The sequence below is a fragment of the Phycodurus eques genome, chromosome 4 (genome assembly GCF_024500275.1).
Source record: "Phycodurus eques isolate BA_2022a chromosome 4, UOR_Pequ_1.1, whole genome shotgun sequence".
NCBI lineage: Eukaryota > Metazoa > Chordata > Actinopteri > Syngnathiformes > Syngnathidae > Phycodurus > Phycodurus eques.
In genome coordinates, this window is record NC_084528.1 from 10,758,302 (window position 1) to 10,782,743 (window position 24,442).

At 42.1% G+C, this 24,442-nt stretch overlaps 1 protein-coding gene across 1 annotated transcript; it reads right to left on the reverse strand.

Moving 5' to 3' along the window:
* Positions 1-10,978: 10,978 nt before the first annotated feature.
* ctnnb1 (catenin (cadherin-associated protein), beta 1) lies at positions 10,979-23,158 on the reverse strand. The gene is given in 18 exon segments (XM_061673922.1): positions 10,979-11,716; positions 11,870-12,120; positions 12,582-12,642; positions 12,734-12,855; positions 15,062-15,212; positions 15,298-15,417; positions 15,572-15,730; positions 15,858-16,061; positions 16,205-16,339; positions 16,501-16,604; positions 16,760-16,904; positions 16,993-17,194; positions 17,626-17,864; positions 17,942-18,097; positions 18,099-18,196; positions 18,286-18,513; positions 18,877-18,928; positions 23,006-23,158. Coding segments are annotated over 16 exon segments (2,352 nt in total). The 5' UTR covers positions 18,890-18,928; positions 23,006-23,158; the 3' UTR covers positions 10,979-11,716; positions 11,870-11,905.
* Between the last annotated feature and the right edge of the window lie 1,284 nt (positions 23,159-24,442).

Below are 24,442 nucleotides of genomic sequence, written 5' to 3' on the forward strand. Positions count from 1 at the left end.
TGCATCAATTTGTGAAGCAGGACTCCCCAAAGTCAGGCTAATCAAACGACTGGTGAGTATGATGGACACACACTACATAATACATACTACAGAAGTAGGCAAAACAACAAAAGCAAATGACCAATATATTTGTTTATATTAGATTGATAACAGAAGATTTTCACTCAAGTTACACTGTGCTCCCAATTATTTTGCATACAGGAGTGAAGTTAGATAAACATTTGAGTTTCTGTTTTCTGATTTATTTATTTTTGCTTTCTGTGTTCTTTTTAGATCACTGCTATAAATCAAAGACAGGACAGTTGCAGAAAACAATTGTCCTGCTAAATATTGTGTGTGACTCAGAGAGCGAAGTTCCTTCTGATAAAGACGCATTAAGGGAAATTTCCATGAGGAAAATGCATCATATTAAAATATTAAAGCTAATGGTTAGCAGTAAACATGTATTTGAAGCTTCTGGCGTCACTGGAGTCCCAAGAACCTCTCGACGAATTTTCGAGTTTTATTCACTGATGATACTGTGCTATTTTGTGATTGGTCCAGATGTTTGGAGTGATGGACGGTTGATGGGTGGTCATCGTGGTCCATGATGAATGGTGAAAAAAACTGAACGAGTCGGTCCTTTGGGGATGCAAATTAGAAAAGACAAATTGCTGGGCTGTTCACACCTGAGTTGGCATATTAGTTCAAACTAAACCTCTTGAGGCATTGTAGGTAGAAAAGCCAAGTGTCTGGGCTATGGGAATTCTAGTGTTAAGGCAATCTTATTTGGTTGTTTTAAATACACGATGTGTAATTCTCTTTGGTGTCTAGTTGACCGAACTTCAACTGGGAGTGGCATTAAACAGGTGGGAACCTCTTTTTTGATATTTTTTTTACTATTTGCTATCTGAATTAAGTTAACTGCCACAATATAACGCTCTCATCAAGGTTTGCGCTTGCAAGACAAAGCAAAACATCGGGGAACGACCGCTCATTTCTCGGAAAACTCAGCGCACCACTGTACATTAGATGTTTTTGGTCAAACCTTTGATTATTTTACAACCTGCATGTAATAACAGAAAAAAACTGTTTTTATTGTTTTTTTTTTTTTTTACAAGCTATTTGTTTAATTTAAATTTGTTTATAATAATTTTAAACACTATTTTGAGAAATTTTGCAAAAAAATTTAATTGTGATGGTTTTGTTCAATAACATTCCGAAAAATTAGAGTCGCTAATTCAAAATCACACAAAAGTCTGTCGATCCCTCACATTTTGTAAATATTTTATCAAACTTAAGAAATGACGCTTTGCGACAATGTGAAGTAGTTCATGTATTGCTTGTAAAACTGTAAATCTTCTGTTCCTTCAAAACAACTCAACACACAGCTATTAATGTCTAAACCGCTTACAATAAAGGTGAGTAGATCCTTTAGTGGAAATGTCCAAATTGTGCCCAAAGTGTCATTATTTTGTTCGGCCAGAGGCCACCATTATTTTATGGTACTGCCTTTAACCCTCTTGGGCATGGAGTTCACCAAAATTTCACAGGTTGTCACTGGAATCTTCTTCCACTCCTCCATGATGACATCATGGAGCTGGTTGGCTCTTGGAGACCTTGTGCTCCTCCACCTTCTGCTTGTGAATGACCCACAAATGCTCGATAGGGTTTAGGTCTGTAGACATGCTTGGCGAGTCCATTACCTTTACCCACAGCTTCTGAAGCAAGCCAGTCTTGGAGGTGTGTTTGGTGTTGTTATCATGTTAGAATACTGCCCTGTGTCTCAGTTTCCAAAGGGAAGGGATCACACTTTACTTAAGTATGTCACATTCGTGGTTCCCTCAATGAACTGTTACTTCCTAGTGCCTGCAGCACTCATGCAGCCCCAGACCATGACACTCTCTCCATATGCTTGATTCTAGGCCCAACACATTTCATTGTGTCATTTGCTCCTCACCTGGTTGCCATCACACACGCTTGACACCTTCTGGACCAAATATGTTTTGTCTTGGTCTTCTTCTGGGATGACAGGCATGCAGACCAACTTGATACAGTGGCTTATGGCCTTAGCACTGACAGGCTGACCCCCCCCGTCATCAACCTCTGCAGCATTTTCTGGTGCACTCAACTTCTTTGGGTGATCATGGCGACGCCTGTTCTGAGTGGAACCAATTCTGTTAAACCATTGTATGGTCTTGGCCACCATGCTGCAAGTCACTTCAGGGTGTTGGCAATCTTTTTTTTACAGCCTATTCTATCTTCATGGAGAGCAGCAATTTTTTTCAAGATCCTCAGAGAGTTCTTTGCCATGAGGTGCCATTTTGAACTTGCAGTAAGCAGTATGAGACAGTGAGGAAGCAATAACACCAAATTTAACACAACTGCTACCCATTCACACCTGAGAACTTGTAACAAGTCAGACATGGCACCAGGGAGGGAAAATGGCTCATTGGACCCAATTTGGACATTTCCACTTTGCGATGGACTCACTTTGGTTGCCAGCAGTTTAGACATTAATGGCTGTGTGTTACTTTTAGAGGACAGTAGATGTACACTGTTATACAAGCTGTCCCGAGACTACTTTACATTGTAGCAAAGTGTAATTTCTTCAGTTGTCCCTAATAAAATATTTTTAAAAATGAGAGGTGTACTCCCTTTTGCGAGATACTGTATTATTGTTGATGATCAAAAAAATGTATTCACTATCAGTTGCATTGAGTGATTTAGGAAAATGAGCAGAAAAAAATTATAGTAGTAGTATAGTACAGTAATTTGGAACACCGTATAACTAAAAGTTTTACAAAGCAGTTTTAATTATCAATTACAAGTTTTGGACTAAAAAGAAAAAATAACATACATTATTCCCTTTTGACCAAAGGCTGGTTTTCTCTAATCTGATTATCAATCAGTTGGTAGACAATAGACATTCATTATCCACAACATATGCATGCACACTGAATTAGTCCCAATGACTCACACACATTGGCATTCTCTGTCCAACACACACCTGCATACTCAGAGAAATGCTTGCCCTTCACCAAAGGCTTTTTAATTATCGTGCATTGATTTTAGGCCTCTGTTAATCTAAATCAAAGATCCCGCTAATGGTTGCAAAAAAAAAAAAAAAAAAGGGCGGGGGGGGGCGTGGGTGGGTGTTGAGGGAGGTGAATTGTCTGAAATACTGCAATTTCCATTGCAGACTTTTTTTTTCGGTCACAGCTTAGAAAGGTGTGAAGAAAATGCTAATTAAATGAAAAGCTTGATGGGGAAACATACATTTAATTGAACTAAAAACCAGTTTAGTTAACTTTTCAAATTCCCTCCATCTTAAATCTGTTCTGTTACATGTGCCTTTATTGGTAATTAGAGGACATTATATGAGATGTCTACGTTACACTGAGACTACATGACACTTAGTACTGTTTTCACTACTGCTTGTTGAACATCTGCTATGAAAATATGTCATAATGATTTTTTTCATTATATGGCAAAATATTAAAATTGTAGATACCAACATCAGTAAATTTCTGTGTGTGTATGCCAGCGTGCATGCGTGTGTGTGTGTGTGTGTGTGTGTGTGTATGGAACCAACATGGTAGGTTGGTAGTACAAGTCAGAACTTGCGAAAGATTCTGCAAAGGAATTCAGTGAACGAAGAGGGAATTGTAGTTCACTGACATCTTGGGGGATTTACAGGACCACAATGACTGCAGGGTGTGTTTGTAACATCATTCAGCAGTTGTTCAGAGGACTTCTTTAGCGATAGCAAAGACATATAGGGGGTCATTGACGCTGTAGTGGTTCACTTTCGTACAGTTAGTGTAGGTTCAGCTCCACTCAGTGACGGCGTGCATGTGAGTGTGAAAGTTTGTCTGTGATTGACCGGCGACCAATCCAGGGTGTAAGTCTGCCTTTTACCAGAACTCAGCTGGGATAGGCACCAAATCTTCACAACCCTGAAAAGGATAAGCGGTATGGAAAATGGATGGATACACATACAGTGGGGCAAAAACGTATTTAGTCAGCCACCAATTGCAAGTTCTCTCACTTAAAAAGATGAGAGCGCCCTGTAATTTACATCATAGGAACTGTATACCTTACCTATGAGAGACACAATGAGAACAAAACTCCAGAAAATCACTTTATGATCATTTGCTAATCAATCTATTAGCAAATTAGGGTGGAAAATATGTATTTGGTCACCGACAAAAAAGCAAGATTTCTGGCTCTCACAGTTCTGTAACTTCTTCTTTAAGAGTCTCCTCTGTCCTCCACTCGTTACTTGTATTAATGACTTACAACAGAGTTCTGTTCCTACGTCGTAGCACAGTTTTGTATGTCAGTCTGAATACACCCTTGCCGAGATCACTAACGCTCACAAAGTCATAATTACTGTCAATATTTTTTTATGAAAAACACTTCTAGGCACAATGAATGAGGTGAGATGCTTACGTGTCTGTCGGATATCATCAGATAGGTTATTATTTATTCACTAAGTGTAGAATCTTATTTTAAGTCCAGCAAACTTCTGTCATAATTTTTTGCTGCTTCTGCACTGGGATTGCCGTGTTCAGTTGTTTTTCTGATACTGCTTGTAAAGAGGGGGAAAAAAAAGAAATGACTCAAAATCATCCATCCATCCATTTTCTACCGCTTATCCCAGGTCGGGTCGCGGGGGCAGTAGCTTTAGCAGGGACGCCCAGACTTCCCTCTCCCCGGCCACTTCATCAAGCTCTTCCGGGGGGATCCCGAGGCGTTCCCAGGCCAGCCGAAATACATAGTCTCTCCAGCTTGCCTTGGGTCGTTTCCGGGGTCTCCTCCCGGTGGAATGTGCCCGGAACACCTCACCGGGGAGGCCTGCGCGAGGCAGCGCCCCCATCCCCACTATACGGCCACAGCTCCGGTCGGCCACCTCAGCAATGGAGGCGCGGAACGTGGTCCACCCGCCTCCCCCAGAACATGAGCAAAGTTATGTCGGAGGTGGGAGTCGAAACTCCTTCTGACAGGGGATTCTGCAAGACGTTCCCAGCAGACCCTCACATACTATATCTAGTCGGAACTTTTCGACCTCACACACCAGCTCGGGCTCCTTCCCTGCCAGAGAGGTGACTTTCCACGTCCCTCGAGCCAGCTTCTGTAACCGGGGATCGGATCACCAAGGTCCCCGCCTTCGGCACTGCACCCGACCCCTATGGCCCCTCCCACAGGTGGTGAGCCCATGGGAAGGGTGACTCGAAATCAACATTAGTAAAACAAAGTCCCAACAAGACAGCTGGCAGTGGGGAGTTTGAAGCTGGCACTATGAAGTGCAAAGCCTTGAGTGTACACGTGCAAAGACTAATTGGACATGCACCAGAAGTTCACTATTTGGAGCTGTACAAAATGTACAAAAGCAGTTGTCGCTCATGTTAAACAATTCTGTTGCGAGATTTAATAAGCTTCAGCTACATATCCTCCATGGTCAATGATAGGCCCTGCCGTTTTATCGTAATCCTGCTAACAGGCAACCCAATTGACAGAGGTAACAAGAGTCCAAAATAAGTCAGTCATGCAGAAGTCGTCATGTGTTAGACATAGAATTGTTTTAGCAGAAGTTTCAGATGTGGATATTTTTCTGCCCATGGGCTCATTATATACACATTTTTAAATTGATACTTCTCTGACAGTGTCAAATAAAACTAGCATGATTAATGTTACTTTCTAAATCACAAATGTGGCCAAAAAAAGTCCACTTTGTTGGTGTGGACAGACAAAACTGGATGCGGCTACAGACCATCCACCCACGACCATCCCCAACCACAGCTGCGGCCCCCTGCTTCAGTGGGTCCCGAACATGAACGGCTGTGAAGGTTGGTTGCCCTGTAATTGACAAGCGACCAATCCACGGTGTACTTGTCTGAAGTTGGCTGGTAAGGGGGTTCGAGTCACCTGCGACCCTAATGAGGAAAGGCAGTGTTGAAAACGGATGGATGGCTATTAATGCCCTGCAGTTGGCTGGAGGTCAGTTCAGGATGTACTCCGCCTCTTGCCCAAAGTCAGCTGGGATTGGCTGCAGCTCACACATGACCCCAAAGAGGATAAGCGGTATAGAAAATAGATGAATTGTATGGACGGGTGTGTAACTTGGTGATTATGGTCATGTAAAGTTTGATAAGATACAGGCATACAACATAAAATCACAAATTTCCACTGTCCAATGCTAAGCATGTATCACATTCTTATTGTTTTTGGATAAAAACGTAATCCAAATTTTCACTTACATGCTTTTTATTGGACATTGTGGAGATTTACTTTCAGACGATTTATTAGTACAACTTTTGGTCTGATGGGATTGATGTTATTTCGATGCGGGACATCCCAGCCACACACACACATACGTTATTTGATTTGCTAAATAACATCTCTTGCAAGGAGACAGCTTGTGTGTGTGTGTGTGTGTGTGTGTGTGTGTGTGTGTGAGTGTGTGTGTGTGTGTGTGTGTGCACCTGTATCTCAGTATCAGTGTGGCTTTTGTATGTTTGTTGAGTGCGTGTTCCCTCTTTGATCTTTTTGTCACCATAGTGACCATGTTCCCTTTGATCCTTTTAGTTTGAGCCCAGACACATTTCGGACCCACACACACACTCTCTATAAATGTATATGATCTCAGATCCATAATAATAAAAGTTGTATTGTTGTCCCATAGGCCTCTCCCTCAGCCACCTCCCCCTACTGCCTCTCCTCGGTCACTCTTATGTCTTTTTTCAGTAAACCTCCACACCCACTTAACCCATCCCCCCAAATCCCCCGTCCCCTTTCTGCCTGTCTTTTCCTTATTCCTATCCCATGCATTTTTCCTTTCTCATTTCCTCTCTCCTCACCGCCTCTGTGGCAGATGAAAGCTGAGATCAGCTGTAGTGTTTGAAGGAGCCAACCCTGGCACACTCCGACTGCTTCAGCCATAGCAGGAGTAGGGCATAGGTTTTAGGAAAAAGGGCGGCAAATGAAAGGAGCAAAAGGAGGGGAGAAAGGCAGAGTCGGCTTTTTATTCAGGGATGAGGGGAGCTTCAAGAAGCAAGCAAATGATGTCATTCAGACTTTGCCATGGCAACCTGAGGAATGCCTTTTCCCCTTAAAACCTAAAGCCTGGCCGATTGTGAAGGGGCACAGCATTGTTCTCCATCTAGAAGAAAAGCCTTGAGGCCCAAAACCCGATCAGTCTACGCTTGTGTTGAGGCAAACCTGGAACCATTACTTATTTCAGGCTCCACAACTCATTTTGTGACCTTAAAGTTAAATCCAGTGAACTCCCATTTATTGCGGGAGATATCTTCCAGGCCCAACGATGAATATATGTGATGTAGAGAGACCATCCATTTTCCCAACCGCTTATCCTCACCAGGGTCGCCGGCGTGCTGGCGCATATCCCAGCTGACTCTGAGCGAGAGGCGGGGTACACCCTGAGTTGGTCGCCAGCTGATCGCAGGGCTCATAGAAACAGCTATTCGTACTCACATACACACCTACGGGCCATTTAGAGTCTTCAATTGACCCACCATGCATGTCTTTGGAATGTGGGAGGAAACCGGAGTTGAAGAATGTCCTTCAATAAAAAGCTAAACTTCAAACTATTAACAGTTCCTGCCTAGGAGTTGATGAACGGCGTTAAAGAAGATATTAATTCAATTATGTTATATTCTTTGTTACAGCCACGTTGCTCCGCACATGACAAACGGGTCTGTCTTTCACTTTAGTGAACAGATAATCTGCTTCCCGCCTACCTGTCTTGGAAGTTAACTGTTTTCCATCTTTCGTTTGGCCATTTTTGGGAAGGTGAAGTATAAAGTTGCCCGAGGAGACTGGTAGCATAGTTGCTAACGACTGCAACAGAAAGGGAAGGGGCGCTCGCCGGTCTAGACTGATGGGCCAGCACGCTAGCAAAGCATTATGGGATTTGTAATATTAGTGGCGCATGTGCTATATAGGCGGCACGGTGGACGACTGGTTAGAGCGTCTGCCTCACAGTTCTGAGGACCGGGGTTCTCCACCTGGGTGGAGTTTGCATCCCAAAAACATGCAGGCTAGGTTGATTGAAGACTCTAAATTGCCCGTAGGTGTGTATGTGAGTGTGAATGGTTGTTTGTTTCTATGTGCCCTGCGATTGGCTGGCAACCAGTTCAGGGTGTACCCCGCCTCCTGCCCGTTGATAGCTGGGATAGGCTACAGCACACTGGATGGATGTGCTATGTACTGGCGGGCCAGCTCTAATACACATTTGATATGGTCTTGCGGGCCAAATATAATTACTACATTGTGGCCAAATTTGGCCCTTGGGCCTGTGTTTGTAGTGAATTTGGATCCTGTTTTGAAAATAGTTGGCAGTCCACCAAAACTTAGAAACATAAAAACTATTTCTTACAGGTACACACACGCACATTTTTTTTTAAAACTGGAGTTGGGAAGTGCCCAGAAAAAAATTAACTTTTTCAATGTTTGTGGAGGAACAGTACAGTACTTCATTTTATTAAATCTGCCGCAGGGATTTAATAATGACACCAAGTTAAAAAAATGTCCTAAAACTTTGAGGGGTCTCTTGTTTCTCAATACATGCATTTTCAAGGTTTTTTGATGCCTCTGGGATCTGTGTTAATTAGGTTAATTATGTAGGTTTTAATTAACTTAAGGAGAATGGATTGGACTTTGCCAACCTGGCTGCCAAGCTGCCCTCACAGACCCCTGTGGAGGGTGTACAGGGGTGGGAAAGAAACAGATTATATTCAAAGTGGGTCAGAACAGAACTTCAAGTATAGCAGTGATGGCCAAAGTGTGCTTTACGACTTTTGGCTTCCTCAGTGGAACGTCATTTCACCTCACTCTATACTAATTGTGTCGAGGATGACAAAAAGCTAATGTTAAAAGTTACTCAGAGAAACGCATTTTTATTCCAACATCGTTTTTCCCACGCTAAAACAAGCACACTCTAACCCTAAACCTTAACACATGGCTCTGTTGTCACAGCCTTGTAAGTTGCTTACTTGACTCATGTCAAGCCCAATTTATACTGTTTTACAGCTATTTACAGCTATAAATGGACATATACACAGGTCAGCAACATTAGGATTACAGTATGAGCACAATCTAATGAGTGCCAATTGAAGAGATGTATTAACAATAATACAGATTTTAGACTGATGTGGTCAAAGATGTTTTCACTTACCTTATTTTTTTTAAATCATTGTACTACTACTGTAATCATTTAAATCAATACTGCATCATACAAAGCTGTTTCTAATATGTTGACCTTCTCTTGTAGCTAAATGAGGTGACTACATTATCTGAAACAGCTAGATTGCAGTGTGTACCTAATATTGCAGTTGGAGGTTTGAAGTTGCATCCATTTGTTGTGCAGCTTTGCTAATATGTTGGATCTTTATGCTTATCGAGTGGGCCACCCCAGCTCTAGATGCAAGTCTGCTCTAGAAGTCAAGTCATCCAGCAAAGTAAATCCAGAGGATTCTCTTGGTCTCACTATGATGACCGAAGGAAGGGTTTTGGTCAGCACAGATGCATCATTTACCTTGAACAATTTGCACATCCTTTTTCATCCTCCTATAGTGCAGGTATTATGTTGATTTGTGTCCACTAGCAGTTGAAATCCTCCAAAAGATTGCCACAAAAGAATGCAGGTCTGATCCATTCACTGAAACAGGGGTCAAGAGGACATTTCCTCTTTCCTGTAAATTGATGCTTAATAGGTAGTTTACATTTTAGTAGCAGTAATTATAATATACATTGAGGAAAAAAATTGCCTTAAAATATATTTTTAATCCATTTTCTTTACCGCTTTATCCCCACAAGGGCGTGCTGGAGCCTATCCCAGCTATCTTCGGGCGAGAGGCGGGGTACACCCTGAACTGGTCGCCAGCCAATCGCAGGGCACATATAAAAAACCAACCATTCACACTCACATTCACACCTACGGGCAATTTAGAGTCTTCAATCAACCTACCGTCCATGTTTTTGGGATGTGGAAGGAAACCGGAGTACCCGGAGAAACCCACACAGGCACAGGGAGAACATGCAAACTCCACACAGGCGGGGCCAGGATTTGAACCCTAGTCCTCAGAACTGTGAGGCAGCTGTGCTAACCAGTCATTCACCGTACTACCTTTTTTAAACTATTTGTATAAAATGTTTTGGTTTATTGGTATTGTGTTAATTATTTCATGTTACAACTGAGCATTGACTCACTCTGAAAAAATAATCGCAGAAGTTACAACAGCCAAGTCTCATATTAGCAAACTTTATAGTCCTGCTGACTGATTATTTCATCATCTCAAGTGGAAGAAACAAAATCAGGCCAAATTTGTGCATTTCTGATCAAACTAAGCTAAGACCCAATTGACAGATGTCTTTGAAAGATTACCTTGACCAACGATATGTGTGTTAATAGTGAAGTATTTCCTTCCTAACCTGCATAAATGTTACACCTGTTAAATATTTCTCACCACTAATCCTTGTGTAGTCAACACAGACTAAAGCAACTTTGACTCACCGATTGTGACAAAGCTTGCGCGGTTGCTGGAAACAAATAGGGGACTTGTGTTGAGTTTGTATAACACAGCTCCCAAATTAACCACAAAAAATGACAAGGAGCGAACAGTTGGCCACACTTCTTCTATTAATCTATTTTCCAGCAGTCCAGATGCCCTGTGGCACAATGGTCCCTCTCACAGGCCAGTCTTGGAACTATGACATCTGGTTTGTGGGCGGAGACTCAACAATTGTCAATGTAACCATCGTTAGGAGTGTTGTGTATGCTGTGACTCCAGCATGCACGCACATACCAAGAGCCCTTTTCCTCATCAGGTTTGACATTTATATATTAAAAATAATAATCTGCATATGCATCACCCACTTCACAAAATGTTACAACGTTGTAACGTAATGATACTATAATGTCCAAGTGACGTGCTTTGTGTTCTAACAAATGCTTGAAAGTAAAGGATGCAGCCAGTTGAAATAATGAGTCCATTTTATTGTTTCAGAACACAGCAGGCTACAGCAACCACCAACTAGACTAGCCCCCCACCTCCCTTTAGTAACAGACCAATAGCAGCCCTCTGTCAGCTCGGCCAGCTACAACCCCTTTGGAACAGCAGAGACACCTTAGTGTCCCCCTTTAAAGCAAGAAAATAGCTCAATATTTGGACCATGACTTCCAATGTTTTATACAAAAGCTACACAAATGTTACAATGATACTGATTTAACCTTAGTGTTTTGACACCATTTAAAATGTGGTCATGTACATTTACTGTGATGGATCATTTTCACCCAAAAAATAATAATAATACCAGAGACAAAAAAAAAATAAAAAATAAAATAAAATAAAAGGGGTACAGCTAACAAAATGGGTATAATTTGGAGTAATTTGGGGGGGGGGAGAAAAAAAAAAGCAAGCTAAAAGCATTTTGTACCATTACAGACTTAAGGGGAATAAGTAAAAACAAAGGATAAAAATGGAAAAGTACATAAAAAGGTATTTCAAAAGCAAACAGATCCAAATCCATGTGTCACATCAGGATTTCAAGTCAACTGACCATCCTCTGGTTAAAACCAGAACCCAACTTTGTCACACAAATTTGTCCCAATGGAGCTCCTATAGACAGGATGCATCGTCAGGCACTTTCTAAAATCCCGCCTCCTCCATGTGGGAGAATCAAGACGCAGGGTCATCCAGATCACATAATACAGCTGCAAAAAAAACCAAAAAAAAAACAAAAAAAAGATTAGAAGAACACAACACACACAGTTGGCAACGAGGAGCAGTGCTAGCATGCAGCAGCCTCAGTGAGTTCATCTACAGGTATTCCCACAAGCATGCAAGTGGTTCAAGATCCATCTTACCTAGTAGGAAGTGTTGAGTTACGTTGGTCTTGTTATTTACAAGTCTGTGTCAAACCAGGCCAGTTGGTTGGAGTCACCAGGTGGTAGGCCTTCGATCAGTTCCTGGGTGTGCCCCAGGTCAGGAAGCCCCTCTACTGGGGTGTAGTCCTGACTGGGGTGGTGGCCCCCACCCAGATCGTGGTCCATCATGGGCTCCATGCCCATAGAGTCTGCGCCATAACCTCCCGAGTGGAAGGAACGGTAGCTCGGGTCTGGTAAGCGGAGGGCAGGTGAAGCAGAGCAGCTGTTAGAAGCACGTCAAACCAAAGCGCTCACACAGTAGTACGTACAAGCAAAACACAGCAGAGAAACACCACAAGCACACACCAATGGATCAACTACCACCGTTCCACTGACTTGCCGTACTCTGGTTCAGATACCTGTACTACCACTGACCCAGACACAGGGCAGGTTTAAAAAAAATAAATACAAATAAATTTAAATTAATTAATTTTTAATTTAACTAATTAATAATTTTATTTTACTTTTTTTTTTTTTTTTTTTTAAATAAAAGAGCAAATGAGGGGAAACTGTGTGTGGAGGGCTTCAAGTTAGCATGTGTGAGGGACAAACTTCTAACAATGCTATTTTTTTTTTTTTTTTTTTTGAGATGATCCTTCCAAAAACCATATGACCGTTGAACAATAGGACTGACATCATTTGACTGGCTTACCATCCTGTCTGTAGCCTAGAGGCTCTCCCTGAACACCGATGTCCAGGCCAAGCTCTGCAGTCTGCACACAGACAAGTTGCACACAGACAAGTTACACACACACACACACACACACACACACACACACATACACACACACACACACTTCGTACTTCGTTCCAGGCCATTGGTTCCGTCCTGAAGAGCGAGCTTGTGAGTTCTACGGAGAGGCGTTTCTTGTAGTCTTGAGGTTTGTCCTCTGACATCCGGAATAAAACTGCTGCTGCATATGTGGCTGAGTAAACATGCGAGGAAACAGGTTAGCTTCCTATTCTACAGACTCCTACTCTTGTCTTGTAAATGCTCATTACATCAATTCAGTGACAACTACAAAACCACAATCTTTCGCTCACTTGTAGCTTGACCAATCAGGGGACACAACAGCGAGTCACTCACATGATTTGTTCGTTTTTTACTTCAGGTGCCCTTCTTGACGCAACCCAGCCATTTTTTTTTAACAAACACAGGCTTGTACAATATCCAGACATCAAAGGCATGAAAAAGGTCACCCAAAAAAATCTTTAAAGTGGGGGGATCCGCCAGGACCCCGCAGAGAATTTTTTTTATTATTTTAACACGAATTAAGCAATCTGGAAGACTGAAGAGTACAATAAGGCGAAAACCTAATTTTCTTCACGCAGAAAAACATTTACACCGCTCAAGTACGTGTTGATGTACAAATTTAAGATTCAAATTTGCCTCATTTTTGCTTTGGCCTCCAACTTGAGCCAGGCCCATCTCCACCTGATGCCTGCTTCAAGCTGTGCCACATGAATAGCATCCTCTTTAAACACTCATTCTGTAAAAGAACTGACTAAACTCAGTCTGTTTCACTTCATTTTTCACTATTACCAACTTTAAAGATTAATCCCAAATGCATTCTTCAGGAAAATATTAAGTACAATATTGTTCTGTTTTTATTGGCCATTTCTGAATTTGAAGTTAGTTCATTTTCATTCTGTGTTTTGACATTAATCCCTAACATTGCTTAATACATTTAACATCCCTAACTAATTAGAGAATTGTAAGCACGTTTCCTAATTAATACGAGATTTAATAGCAGATCAGCTCGTCGCCGACGTTACACGTGCTTCACAGTTCCGCTGGGACCACAACCAGGGTCACGACCCGCAGCACCTCGCCGCGAAAATACAAAAGACCAGTGCAACAAATACAACACTGCCTGATCTGATGAGCAAAAATGTTGCTTAAACGTAAGAGTAGCAATAGAGGATGTCAGCTGCAGAGTAGCCAAACATTGTACTCAAGTAAAAAGTAATAAATACACAGTGAAATAATTACAAGTACTGAGTAAATAGCACAAAAAAGAAATTGCAATTTACTGCAAAGTGTTTTCTGAAGTTATAAGAGCTGACATATCCACGTTTGAGCAGACAGACATGTACTACAATACATGAAAGCGGTTTTTGTTCGTCTAAATGTAAACAAGAGTAACGCGCCGTTGCCTTCATGGTTACAATGACCTTCCCAAAACCGTGGCCATTCAGGCACAACGATCAACCGGGCTGGCTTATCTCGTGTTACTACCCATGCCCGGGAAGCCCAATAGAAGACGACGTGTAAGGTCATGTAACTTGTCGTTTGAGTTGTGAACTAGACTTTTCGTCACTAGCGCTTGAATTATATTGGCGCAAACAGCACCCAAGTGGTAGGAAATGGTTGATAAATAAGCAATAATTAATAAATAAAAGTAGCAAGCGACATTTAGATCATTGTAATGGGGTAAAAGTATCAAACCACTAGCTGCCAGCGTTCAAGGAGTACGAAACAGCTTATGACGACAGAGAGACCCCCCCCCCCTCCCCTCCAGGAAAAACTCATCAGATCTATGGGATTCACTTAAACGGCCTATTTTGAGTTCAAAACGGCAATTTGTATGTATGAATATCAACGGTTTCCATTTTAAATGAATTGACATGCTATTAATTTGTTCCCGCCCCCCCTCCCCCAGATTATTTGTCACGTTTAAGAAAAACAGTGTATTGGATCCAAAACAAGAAAATGTAAAAAAATAATAATAATAACTTGCTCTTCCACGTGAAATTCCTGTACAGGACGTACAATAGTATTCGCGTGTTGGGTGAGTGTGCATTTAAGTGAATGGCCTAATGATTAGGAGCTGGCATCTGAGTCTGTGCATTTCACTGTCCTGGTCAATAAATGGCAAAAAAAAGTACATCAGTGACTGGATCGCCTTGCCCACATGCAAGGAATGTCATTACACTTTAATCCCTAAAATTTCTTTCCTCCACGGCACTCAGGTGGTGCCAGATCTAAAGCTCATTTGTGACAAATTTTGGCTCCAAGTGACCACTTGGAACTCTAAAAACTTTAAAATCAAGGTACCACTGTAATCTAAATGTAAACGATTTGAGCATCCCAGTCCTTCTGCCAAATGAAAAGCAACCATTGAGACACACCGACTCCTTCGTTGCGGCTGTGCAAGAGCTCCGTCAGCGGGGCGGTGGCTCCCTCGGCCTCGATGGCCTCGGCAGCCTCTTTGTCCTGGGCCAGTTCACACAGGACACCTGCTGCCACACGCTGGATGTTCTCAATGGGAGAATATAAGAGCTGCACACAGACACATGAGAGTTTCAAACAATGTCATGACTTTAAGAGCCAAAGCAATAGAATCAAATGTGACTTTTCATTTTACCTGTACAAAGAGTGGAATTGTGTTAAGTCCTCGGATGACTATTCTGTTGTGGACATCTCTAGCAAGGATGTGAAGGGCTCCTGTGCAACCCTCAACAATCTCCTCCATGCGAACGCCCTCCTAAAATGCAAGACCGTTAATAAAGCAACACAAGCCCGTAGAGAGAACCACACTAGCGAATAAGCAGTAGCTCTGTACTGGGGTTACCGATGCTGATGTGCATTATGGGGATTAGTGTGTTCATAAAAGTATCGCGATGCTTGTATGCGCTCACCACAAACTGCTGCTGCGTGCCTCCCATGCTGGTGCGTCTCTGCGTGTCCTGGTGAGCTCTGACCAGGAGCTGAACCAGTCTAGGAATGGCCCCCTGCTCCCTCAGAGGGGCGTGGTTTGCGGGGCACAGTGCCAGGTTACGGATCAGACCGACAGTAGCCTGAGGGAGGAACAATGTCATGTCAGACGGCTTTTTAATCAACTTGGCTAGGAATCTCTCATGCAAAACAGTTGAAATATCCAAAAACAGAATCATTAAAACGTGCGTCAGGTCCACATGCTTGTACCTTAATCAGTGGCCAATGTGATGGCGGATGCAACAATTTGACAACAACTGGCAGCCCATAATGCAGCCTGACTGCATTCTGGGCCATCTCGGCATCCTGGTGTCGGGATGTGAGGTGACGCAGAGCGCAGATGGCCGGTTCTGTAATGTCTTCTCTGTCTCCAGCCCGAAGCACAGTGCGAACCAGAGCCTCAATTCCACCGACCTACACGGGATTAAAATGATATGACATGCAGGCAGAAACACTGGATGAGGAAATGCATAGAAAATGTTTAACACTTTGTTCAATTAACAAAAACAACAAACGTGCAAAATAAATCCATTTTAATCTTCACTGTGAGTACCAACCTGACAGACCATCATCTTGTTCTTGTAGTTGTTGCACGTCAGGTTTGACAGTATGCCGGCAGCGCAGGTCACCACGTTAATGTCATCACTACCAAGGAGTTGGACCAGGGTCCCCAAAAGACCTTCCATACCCTCCTGCGAGACAAATTGTCAAGTTAGCGTGACGGCAAGAATTCAAGAACAGTAGATCAACATCTGAAAACATGCAGTTACTCGCTTTAACTGAAACCTAAATACTATTAATTACAAACTTTTAGTCCAAATCAAATATTTAATCTTTGTTATACAGGCGTCACCTGTTTGGTAGCAGCATCTGATAAATTCCTGAGAGTCCAGAGACAGTTCTGGACCAGTCTCTGGCTGGGGTCTGTCAGGTGGAGTCCAAGAGCCTGCATGCCTCCTGAGCAAAGAGACAAATATGAAAAATGAAATGCAAAGCACATTAAAAAATTGTTTTTAAAAAAAAAAACAAAAAAAAAACATTTAATCCCTAACGTTCATAGAGCCTGCGGGTTGTGAAAAACTTGTTTATGGCTTTTGGTGGTTTTAACATACCAGCTTCTACGATGGCAGGTTTGTTACTGGAGCAGACTGACAAGACTTTAAGTACTCTGCTTGTGGTCCACAGCAACTTCTCATAGGTGTAAGTCCTCATGATGTTCACCAGTGCTTGAGGGCCCCCACTGGCCAGGATTATTAGCTAGAAAAAGGACCCACCCACCTCCATTTTAATCTAGACAAGATTTTATGACATTTTCACAGCATGGCTGACAAGGACAAGACCTCACCTTGCTTTCTTGGTTTCCATAGGCCAAGATTTGCAGACAATCTGTGGTGATGGCAAGGAACTTGACATTTGTTTTGTTGAGCAGGGCCACCATTTTCTGAAGGCCACCAGCCAAACGAACCGCCATTTTAGCTCCTTCCTGGTGCAGGAGAAGGTTGTGAAGGGTGGTAATGGCATAGAACAGGACCGAGTCCACTGGTGAACTGCAATGCACAAAAAGGATTATGGGATTACAGTACAACTGGGAAATAGGAACTGGAGTTTGAATTTTGTTTCCCTCTTCCAATGACTGTTTGACTGGCACAAATGGCCAATTAATTTAGCATGTTTCCCCCCCATTGCAACTCTACCTTGCTTACCACTGTCAAATGTGTCAACACAGTTGGTTCTGCATATACTACCAACAGATTGTGCCAATCTTCCAACAATTCTAATAAGTCTTTATTGCAAGTTTTGTAAAACACCAAACTGAGAAGCATAAAAATGAGCATTAAAGTTGACTGTTTACATTTGAACAAGATCCAATATTTTTAGCCAGCAACAACTGACTGCTAATTCTCCTTTACACGCTTCATCCCTGACTAAATTATATTTCAAATATCAAATAGCCTTTCCATTTAATTTTCATACATACCCAAGCATTTTGACGAGCGCTGGGATTCCACCAGACTTGAAGATAGCCAGCAGCCCCTCTCTGTGATGAGAGAGATTGTGGAGAGTCCCTGCAGTGCAGCGAGCAGTTTCCACATCATTTGTGTTCTGCATTGTCCTGACTATGGCAGACACCATCTGAGGGGAGCGCATGATGGCATGACGGGAAGCTTCTTTTTTCGATAGCTGGTGCACCATCACTGCTGCTTTGTTTACAACAACCTAGGAGGAAGAGGAGAAACATTGTCAACCAATAACGGCAGAGTTGTACAGCACGACACGCTGTCAACGACAACTACCTGGTCCTCGTCATTGAGTAGTTTGGTGAGTTCCGGTATGGCTCTGGTTGCGAGCTCAGCGTCGTCCTGATAGTTGATCAGATTGACCACAGCATGTTTGAGCATTTGTGAAGGTTCTGCTAGTCTCTGGACATTGGTAGGATTTGCTGTATCATACTTGTGTGGAAGGAATCTGCATGCCCTCCTCAAGAGTCTCTGGGAACATTGCTGCACGCACCCGCTGGGCACGGGTCATGGCATACTGACCGTCCAAGTCTGAAAAAGATAGGAGGGTTTGTTTCCCCACAAAGACTTCTGTGCCAATCTTCAAAATGATTTATCCAATGGCTGCTCCTGGGACTCACCTTGGACTTGATCCTGGGAGAAATTCTGGTTGAAGCCCTGCTCCCACTCGTACATGACCTGGTTGTTGTCAAGATCATCGTCTTCAGGATTTCCTTTCCCGCTGAGGGAGGGTGCTGTAGTCGTAGCCCCTGAATGGATGCCTGAATCCAGGTAGGACTGTTGCTGCCAGTGGCTGACTGCTGCCTTCCGGTCAGGCTCCATAGCCATGTCAAGCTCCATCAAATCAGCTGAAGGGGGACAAGATTATAGAAAAACAGGCAACTGAAAAACTTTGGATGATCAAGTCAGGACAGCAGAATTTAAGAGAAACCGGTACATTACGGAAACCCATGTTAATCATCTTAAATGCAACACCAGGATGTACAGAAACTGGATTGCCATTTTAGGATTTGTGAAGAGTTTGTTGAGATGGCCGTTTTCAAACCCTCATATGGTAATTCAATAAATTATTTTTACCATTTTTTCCAACAACATGCTAATCAAACAAATGAGTTTATGTGAGGATTTGTAAATACATTTATGTATTGTTTGTGTGCATGTGTAAGGGAGACCAAATAAAATCCATGTATGTGCTTGAAATTTCAACTCACCCTGGGAAGCCATGTTCCTTTCCTCAAACCACGGCCGTCACAGCTTCCTGATCTGAAACACGGAGGAAAACACTATCAGCCCCAGTGACCTCTCGCTTCCTTTCATTCCTGGCTCATTGTTAATGATTACACTAAAAACAACTGCAATACACACAATTCATACAAATGTGATCACTGTACTAGTTCCTGCTGAAAGAGTTGACTACACTGTGCCATCTTTCAATCTTAACCTTTGGATTTAGTCTTGTGAAATCCACCCAAGTAAATAGCTGTTCACATTAAAAGGCCCACATTGGATGGTAGCTAGGTAGTACTTATGAGAGGAAGGGTGGGACGTGGCACACTCTGTAGAAGGAAAATAAGCAGTGGGGGGAGAGGCCGTACACATTCCTCCACCGCCTTTGAAGCAGAAAGTACACTCTGCAAGTTAACATTGTAGCAGATAATTTGTCCATGTTACATTGTGTTATTATGAGTTACACATGAACAAACAAATAGTGACAATGTAACAGCATCTAGGACTAAACGCAGATCAAAGTACCATAGCATATCTAAGTCGGGGGGCATCCCCCGCGGAAAGTTTATAGAATTCCAAGTAGTCACTTGACACCATGAAATCTGATTCAAAAGTGGTTCAGTTGTGAGAGATGGCTACAACTGTCAGCAACAGAGAAATGGTGGACCACTCTGGTTTCCTTACAAGCGTTCAGTTGGCCGTGCAGCATTTTGAAAGTATCCCATTTTCAAATGACTAGGAAATAAAGTGTTCAATAACAGCCATTAAAAAGAACTGTCTTAGCAACCAATGTGTTAAACTAAATGTGTCACTTTCTAGAGAACATGCACTTACCTGCGAAGTGCATCATTGAGCCAAATATTCACACCAGTTTGATACAATTTTCCATACTTTACTAGATAATGTATTTACTACATGCTCAAATTAAATAAAGCTATTGTGCAGTTCCCCCCCCCATGATAGAATGGCCTTTGGCATGTGCCTCATACAGAACGCATTTTTAAAAGTCTGCATTGTCAAAGAACTATAATGGAAAGCTGAAGCACAGTTCAATGAATTTTGCCTTTCCTCTCCAATATGGGATTCCACATACCAAAACACATTAAAAAAAAAAAAAAGTTGAAAATGTAGGTATGTTAGCTTATCTTGAAAGTACAGTGCGTAGGTATTTTTGTCTTAAAAAAGGTAGTGCAACTTTTTCTACCATACTATATTGATCAAATTTGCCATGTTTCTTTTAAGCAAATTTTCTCTTCTGATACCAACAAACATATCTCCCCTAAAACAACAACACTGGTCACATCAATTATAATGCAGCAGTCATTAAAATAGAGCCAAAATGAAACTCAAAGCAAAAACTCCTGCACTGAATGACTTCTCTTCACATCCCCACAGCTCCCAATTGCAACTGCAATACTAAAACAATCTCAAGACAAGCTGTTGGTATGCCGTTTCATCCACAAAAACCCAATTCTAATTCACTGTTCACACGCCATCCTCTCAAGCTTGAGAAGCTGGAACTCGCATAACCCAAACCCCCTATTTAAATGGGAGCCATATGTGCAATACTAGACTTCATACAAATCAAAGCACATCATTCACACTGGTGGATAAGTGGATCTTTGCATCAGGCTTTGAAAGAAGAGCCAAAAAGGGGGGGGTAAAAAGCCTAGTCTTCAATTGACAGCAAACAAATGGCAGCCTTATCCTCAAGCTAAACGGACTAAACCATGAACAATTAAGTCAAGGCAGAACAAGCTCCACCAAAAACTGAACGGGGTTTTCTTTGAAGCCAGATGTGAGGTCTAGAAGTCAGTGCCTGGTCTAGACTAGAATCCAGAAAATACCACACCAATCTTTAGTGTGACAAGGTAGAATGCTTGAAAGCCTTTCAGTGAGTTGTGTATTTTAGTCCAAATAAGTAGTCATGCAAACATTTTGCTCATTTGGTATGAGTTTGAATTAAAAAACAAACTACCAACAGTAGGAAATAGAAAACATGATCAAGCCCACAATGCTGTCAACTATGGCTATTTATAGTTCTGGCAGAATTAATCATCTCGATCACACTATTTCAAATGTAATCAATTATCCATAGCCTCGCTGCGTCTATCTGTTGATAGACCTTTCGGAAATTAACTGCTGAAAAGGGGAAAAGAAATGTTCACTAAATTGTGGAACTGTTACACAAAACAAACATGTCAATACGCATGGGGTAGTATGTCAACAATTCCTATCAAAGTAAAAACACTGATTGTTAAACAAAGCCGAATAGTGGCGCTAAAAAAAAAAAAAAGTATGAAAAGTAAGAATGTTTACAAAACCGCAATGCTTTATGCATTCAACAAGCTGCTTTTGAGGAACGCAGAGGTCGGAGCAGCTACATGTACACTGGTTGAGAGAGAGAGCGAAGCAATGTGCAGGGTCAGCAGCCTCACTGCTGGCTGCCATCTTACTATACAATGAGCTCAATGGCTGCAGCCTCTGCAACATACGGTGGCTGTCTCCGGTGCAGAATGATGGGTGGTAGCCTAGAGGAAAAACTGACAGATATGCTAAAACCTCTTTGCTAGGCTACTATCCAAATATATTAAAGCATAAAGTACATATGTTTAAGTCAAAATCTATTTTATAACAATTCTTCGCACGAGACTTCAAACGCCTCAGCTTTAAAATGTCAGTTGGAACATTTTATTGAATAATACATACACATACTATTTATGACTAAAATATATTAACTATTAATACAGCTAATTAATCCATCTTTAGTCCAATAAATTTGAACGAGGATGAATTGGTCGACTCAGGGCATTTATGCTCTAAGTGCTAGAGGACTCTGCATCTTTTTGCACAATTGTCAAAATAAATTAAAAAAAAAAATTGTATCAGCATTAGCAGATAACTAGCAACCCTTTATTGCTCAGTGTCTTTATGTCTCAAAAGTGTTCTCTGTCAATTGACTGTCTGTTGTCGTACTAGAGCGGCTCCAACTACCGGAGACAAATTCCTTGCGTTTTTTGGACATACATGGCAAACAAAAGATGATTCTTATTATGATTACCTCTGAGCTCGTCTTTTTTTTTGTCTGTGACTATTCGCTCAACTCAAGCCAGATTGACAGAGCAGAGAGGCGAAATCCAGTCAAGCTTAAAGCCGCGTTTAGACGCTCACGACTTGCCGCCGGTAATCAATGACGAAAGTTAACACCCCCCCCCCCATTCGACAAAAAGTCGCTTGCTTTGTATATGTCCCCAGCGAAGTGTGTTAAAGCGCTCCTTCGGACAAGCGTGAAAGCAAGGGCAGGTGAACAACGTAAAAGAGGCGCATTGGTAACTTGAGTTGCTGCCGCCCCTCTCCCACAGCTGCCGGCTGGCCCGACTTCGTTTCTCCAACAGTCGTGACTCAAATTTCACACACTGGCTCCACCTCGTCTTCCTCCCAAAGCAACAACGGCTCGCAGGAATGTGTGGGGCTTTGTTTCATAAAATAAAAAATAAATAAATAAAATGAATAAACACTGCCATTAATAGAGTAAACTTCAACAGTATCCATGAAATGTTATAGTTATGCCGAAAACGAATTAAGTTCGGATGTGGAGTTTCAGTTTAACACTCCAATAAATGTTTGGTGAAACTTCCGTTTGTTTGTTACCGTGAAGAACAAGTAGAAAACATGCCCACGCAAAGCTTGAGCAATGCCGGATATCAAACGCATAATGGACCGACCATCTGAACGCAAAGCCATTCGACAAAAAGACAAAAGTCCTGAAACCGTGAGTCACTAAATGGAATGCGGCCAACAGTATCTGTGCTAATGTTGGCTTCGAGTGGCTACTGTTGGGGTGCTATCGGAACACCCGAGCCCAACGTAAACGTTTAGGCAAGAATTCTACTGATGTAGACCGGAATTCCTCTCCACGGAAGTTAAAATTAACAACTTTCATTAAGAGCGCAACAACATGCTGTCCATTAACCAGCCATTATCGCCCCGCGGTGGTGCCTACGAGGACCCAAACGGAAGCCGGGAATGCAGCGGCAGAGTCCCGACCGGCTCGTGTTCAACAACAATTCCGGTAGGCGGACATGATCAGTGTATTATAACGTTGCAGCCTACCCGTGTAAAAACGCAGCAAATCCTTCCAGTTGGATTCAGATGGAAGAAAACAATTCAATCTGTAAAAAGTCGAGGAAAATGTGACGCCGAAAATCAGCGGGAGCCCCCCGTCCACTCCCTCCGAAGTCAGTCAATCACGTCTGGTCCGGAAGAGTGCCGACTGGAAAATGTAAGATGGCGGCGCGTTTATATAGACCGCAGAACGCCTCACAGTAGCCACGTATCCTGCACTTCGCCAGGATAAAATAGAAGCTCAAATCGGTAAATGTATACATTTGACAGTGTAACACATCGATAGAAATAATATCACATTATCGGGACAGTATGCTTTTTGAAACTATACCAAGGATGATAGAAACAAGCAAAAACGAAGCTCTGTAACACGAGTATGAATACATTATTTAAATCAAGATCCGGCAGTTTGGGGGAAGAAACGTGATTCCCTTCCTAAATCAAACCATTTGAAACGCGTTGAAAAACACACTTTCTATATTATTTATTTGTAATTTTAAAAGAAAGAACAGTATTTTTTTTTATACGATGGGTGTCTGTTAATTCTAACACAACTTGCTATTGTTTTTTTTACATCCACACCAAGGTTTAGAAAATACTTAGTTATTCATATTATAGTTAGTTAAAATACTTAGTTAATACCAATTTTTAAAGTTCAATCCAAAATGCAATCTACTTTTGAATAGTTTCTGTTTGTCATGATAATAGTTACATAAAACATAACAAAAAAACACAACAAAAGACATGCTCTTAGATTTTATTGTTGGCAGACATAACATAACATCTTTGCAAGGATTCAGCATGTCATTTGCCACCTGTAAACTTTCTTAACAACACTGTTTGATTTGGCATCAAGGCAATGACGTAAATGTAAAAAAATCCGGTTGTAACACAGTTGTAGTACTTAAAAGTGCTCTACAAAGATGTTTGCACGTATATGTCATTAGCTGTTTTTTTTTTTCAGAGGCTATCAAAAGCAGAATAAATACATTTTTTGTAGGGTTAGGGTTCTTTGTATTTATTGTTCTACTACTACTACCACCACTACTATGACTACACTGTCCTCTTTGTATGGTCTGGATGTCACGATACGATGGTGTTAATTTTAACTGGACCCAGAAGCAGGTGGAGGCTGAAGAAGTTTGTGGAGAATGGTTTATTGAGAAGAGATTCAGAGGTGGATCCTTGAGGCGTACTTGCAGGTCGGCGAGACAGGGAGCGTGCGGCAGCCGGTGGCGTGGTGGAAGAGGTCAGCAAGGCGGGGAACACAGAAGGAGCACTGAGGACAAGGAAGAACATGGAGGTCAGAAATATTGCGAAGGACTGGCGTAGCTTACCTGTAAGTCGCGAGCCAGTGTAGCAGGGCTGAATGTTAATATCCTGGCAGTGGAGTCTTGGATCTGGCAGGCTTAAATGCAGGTGATG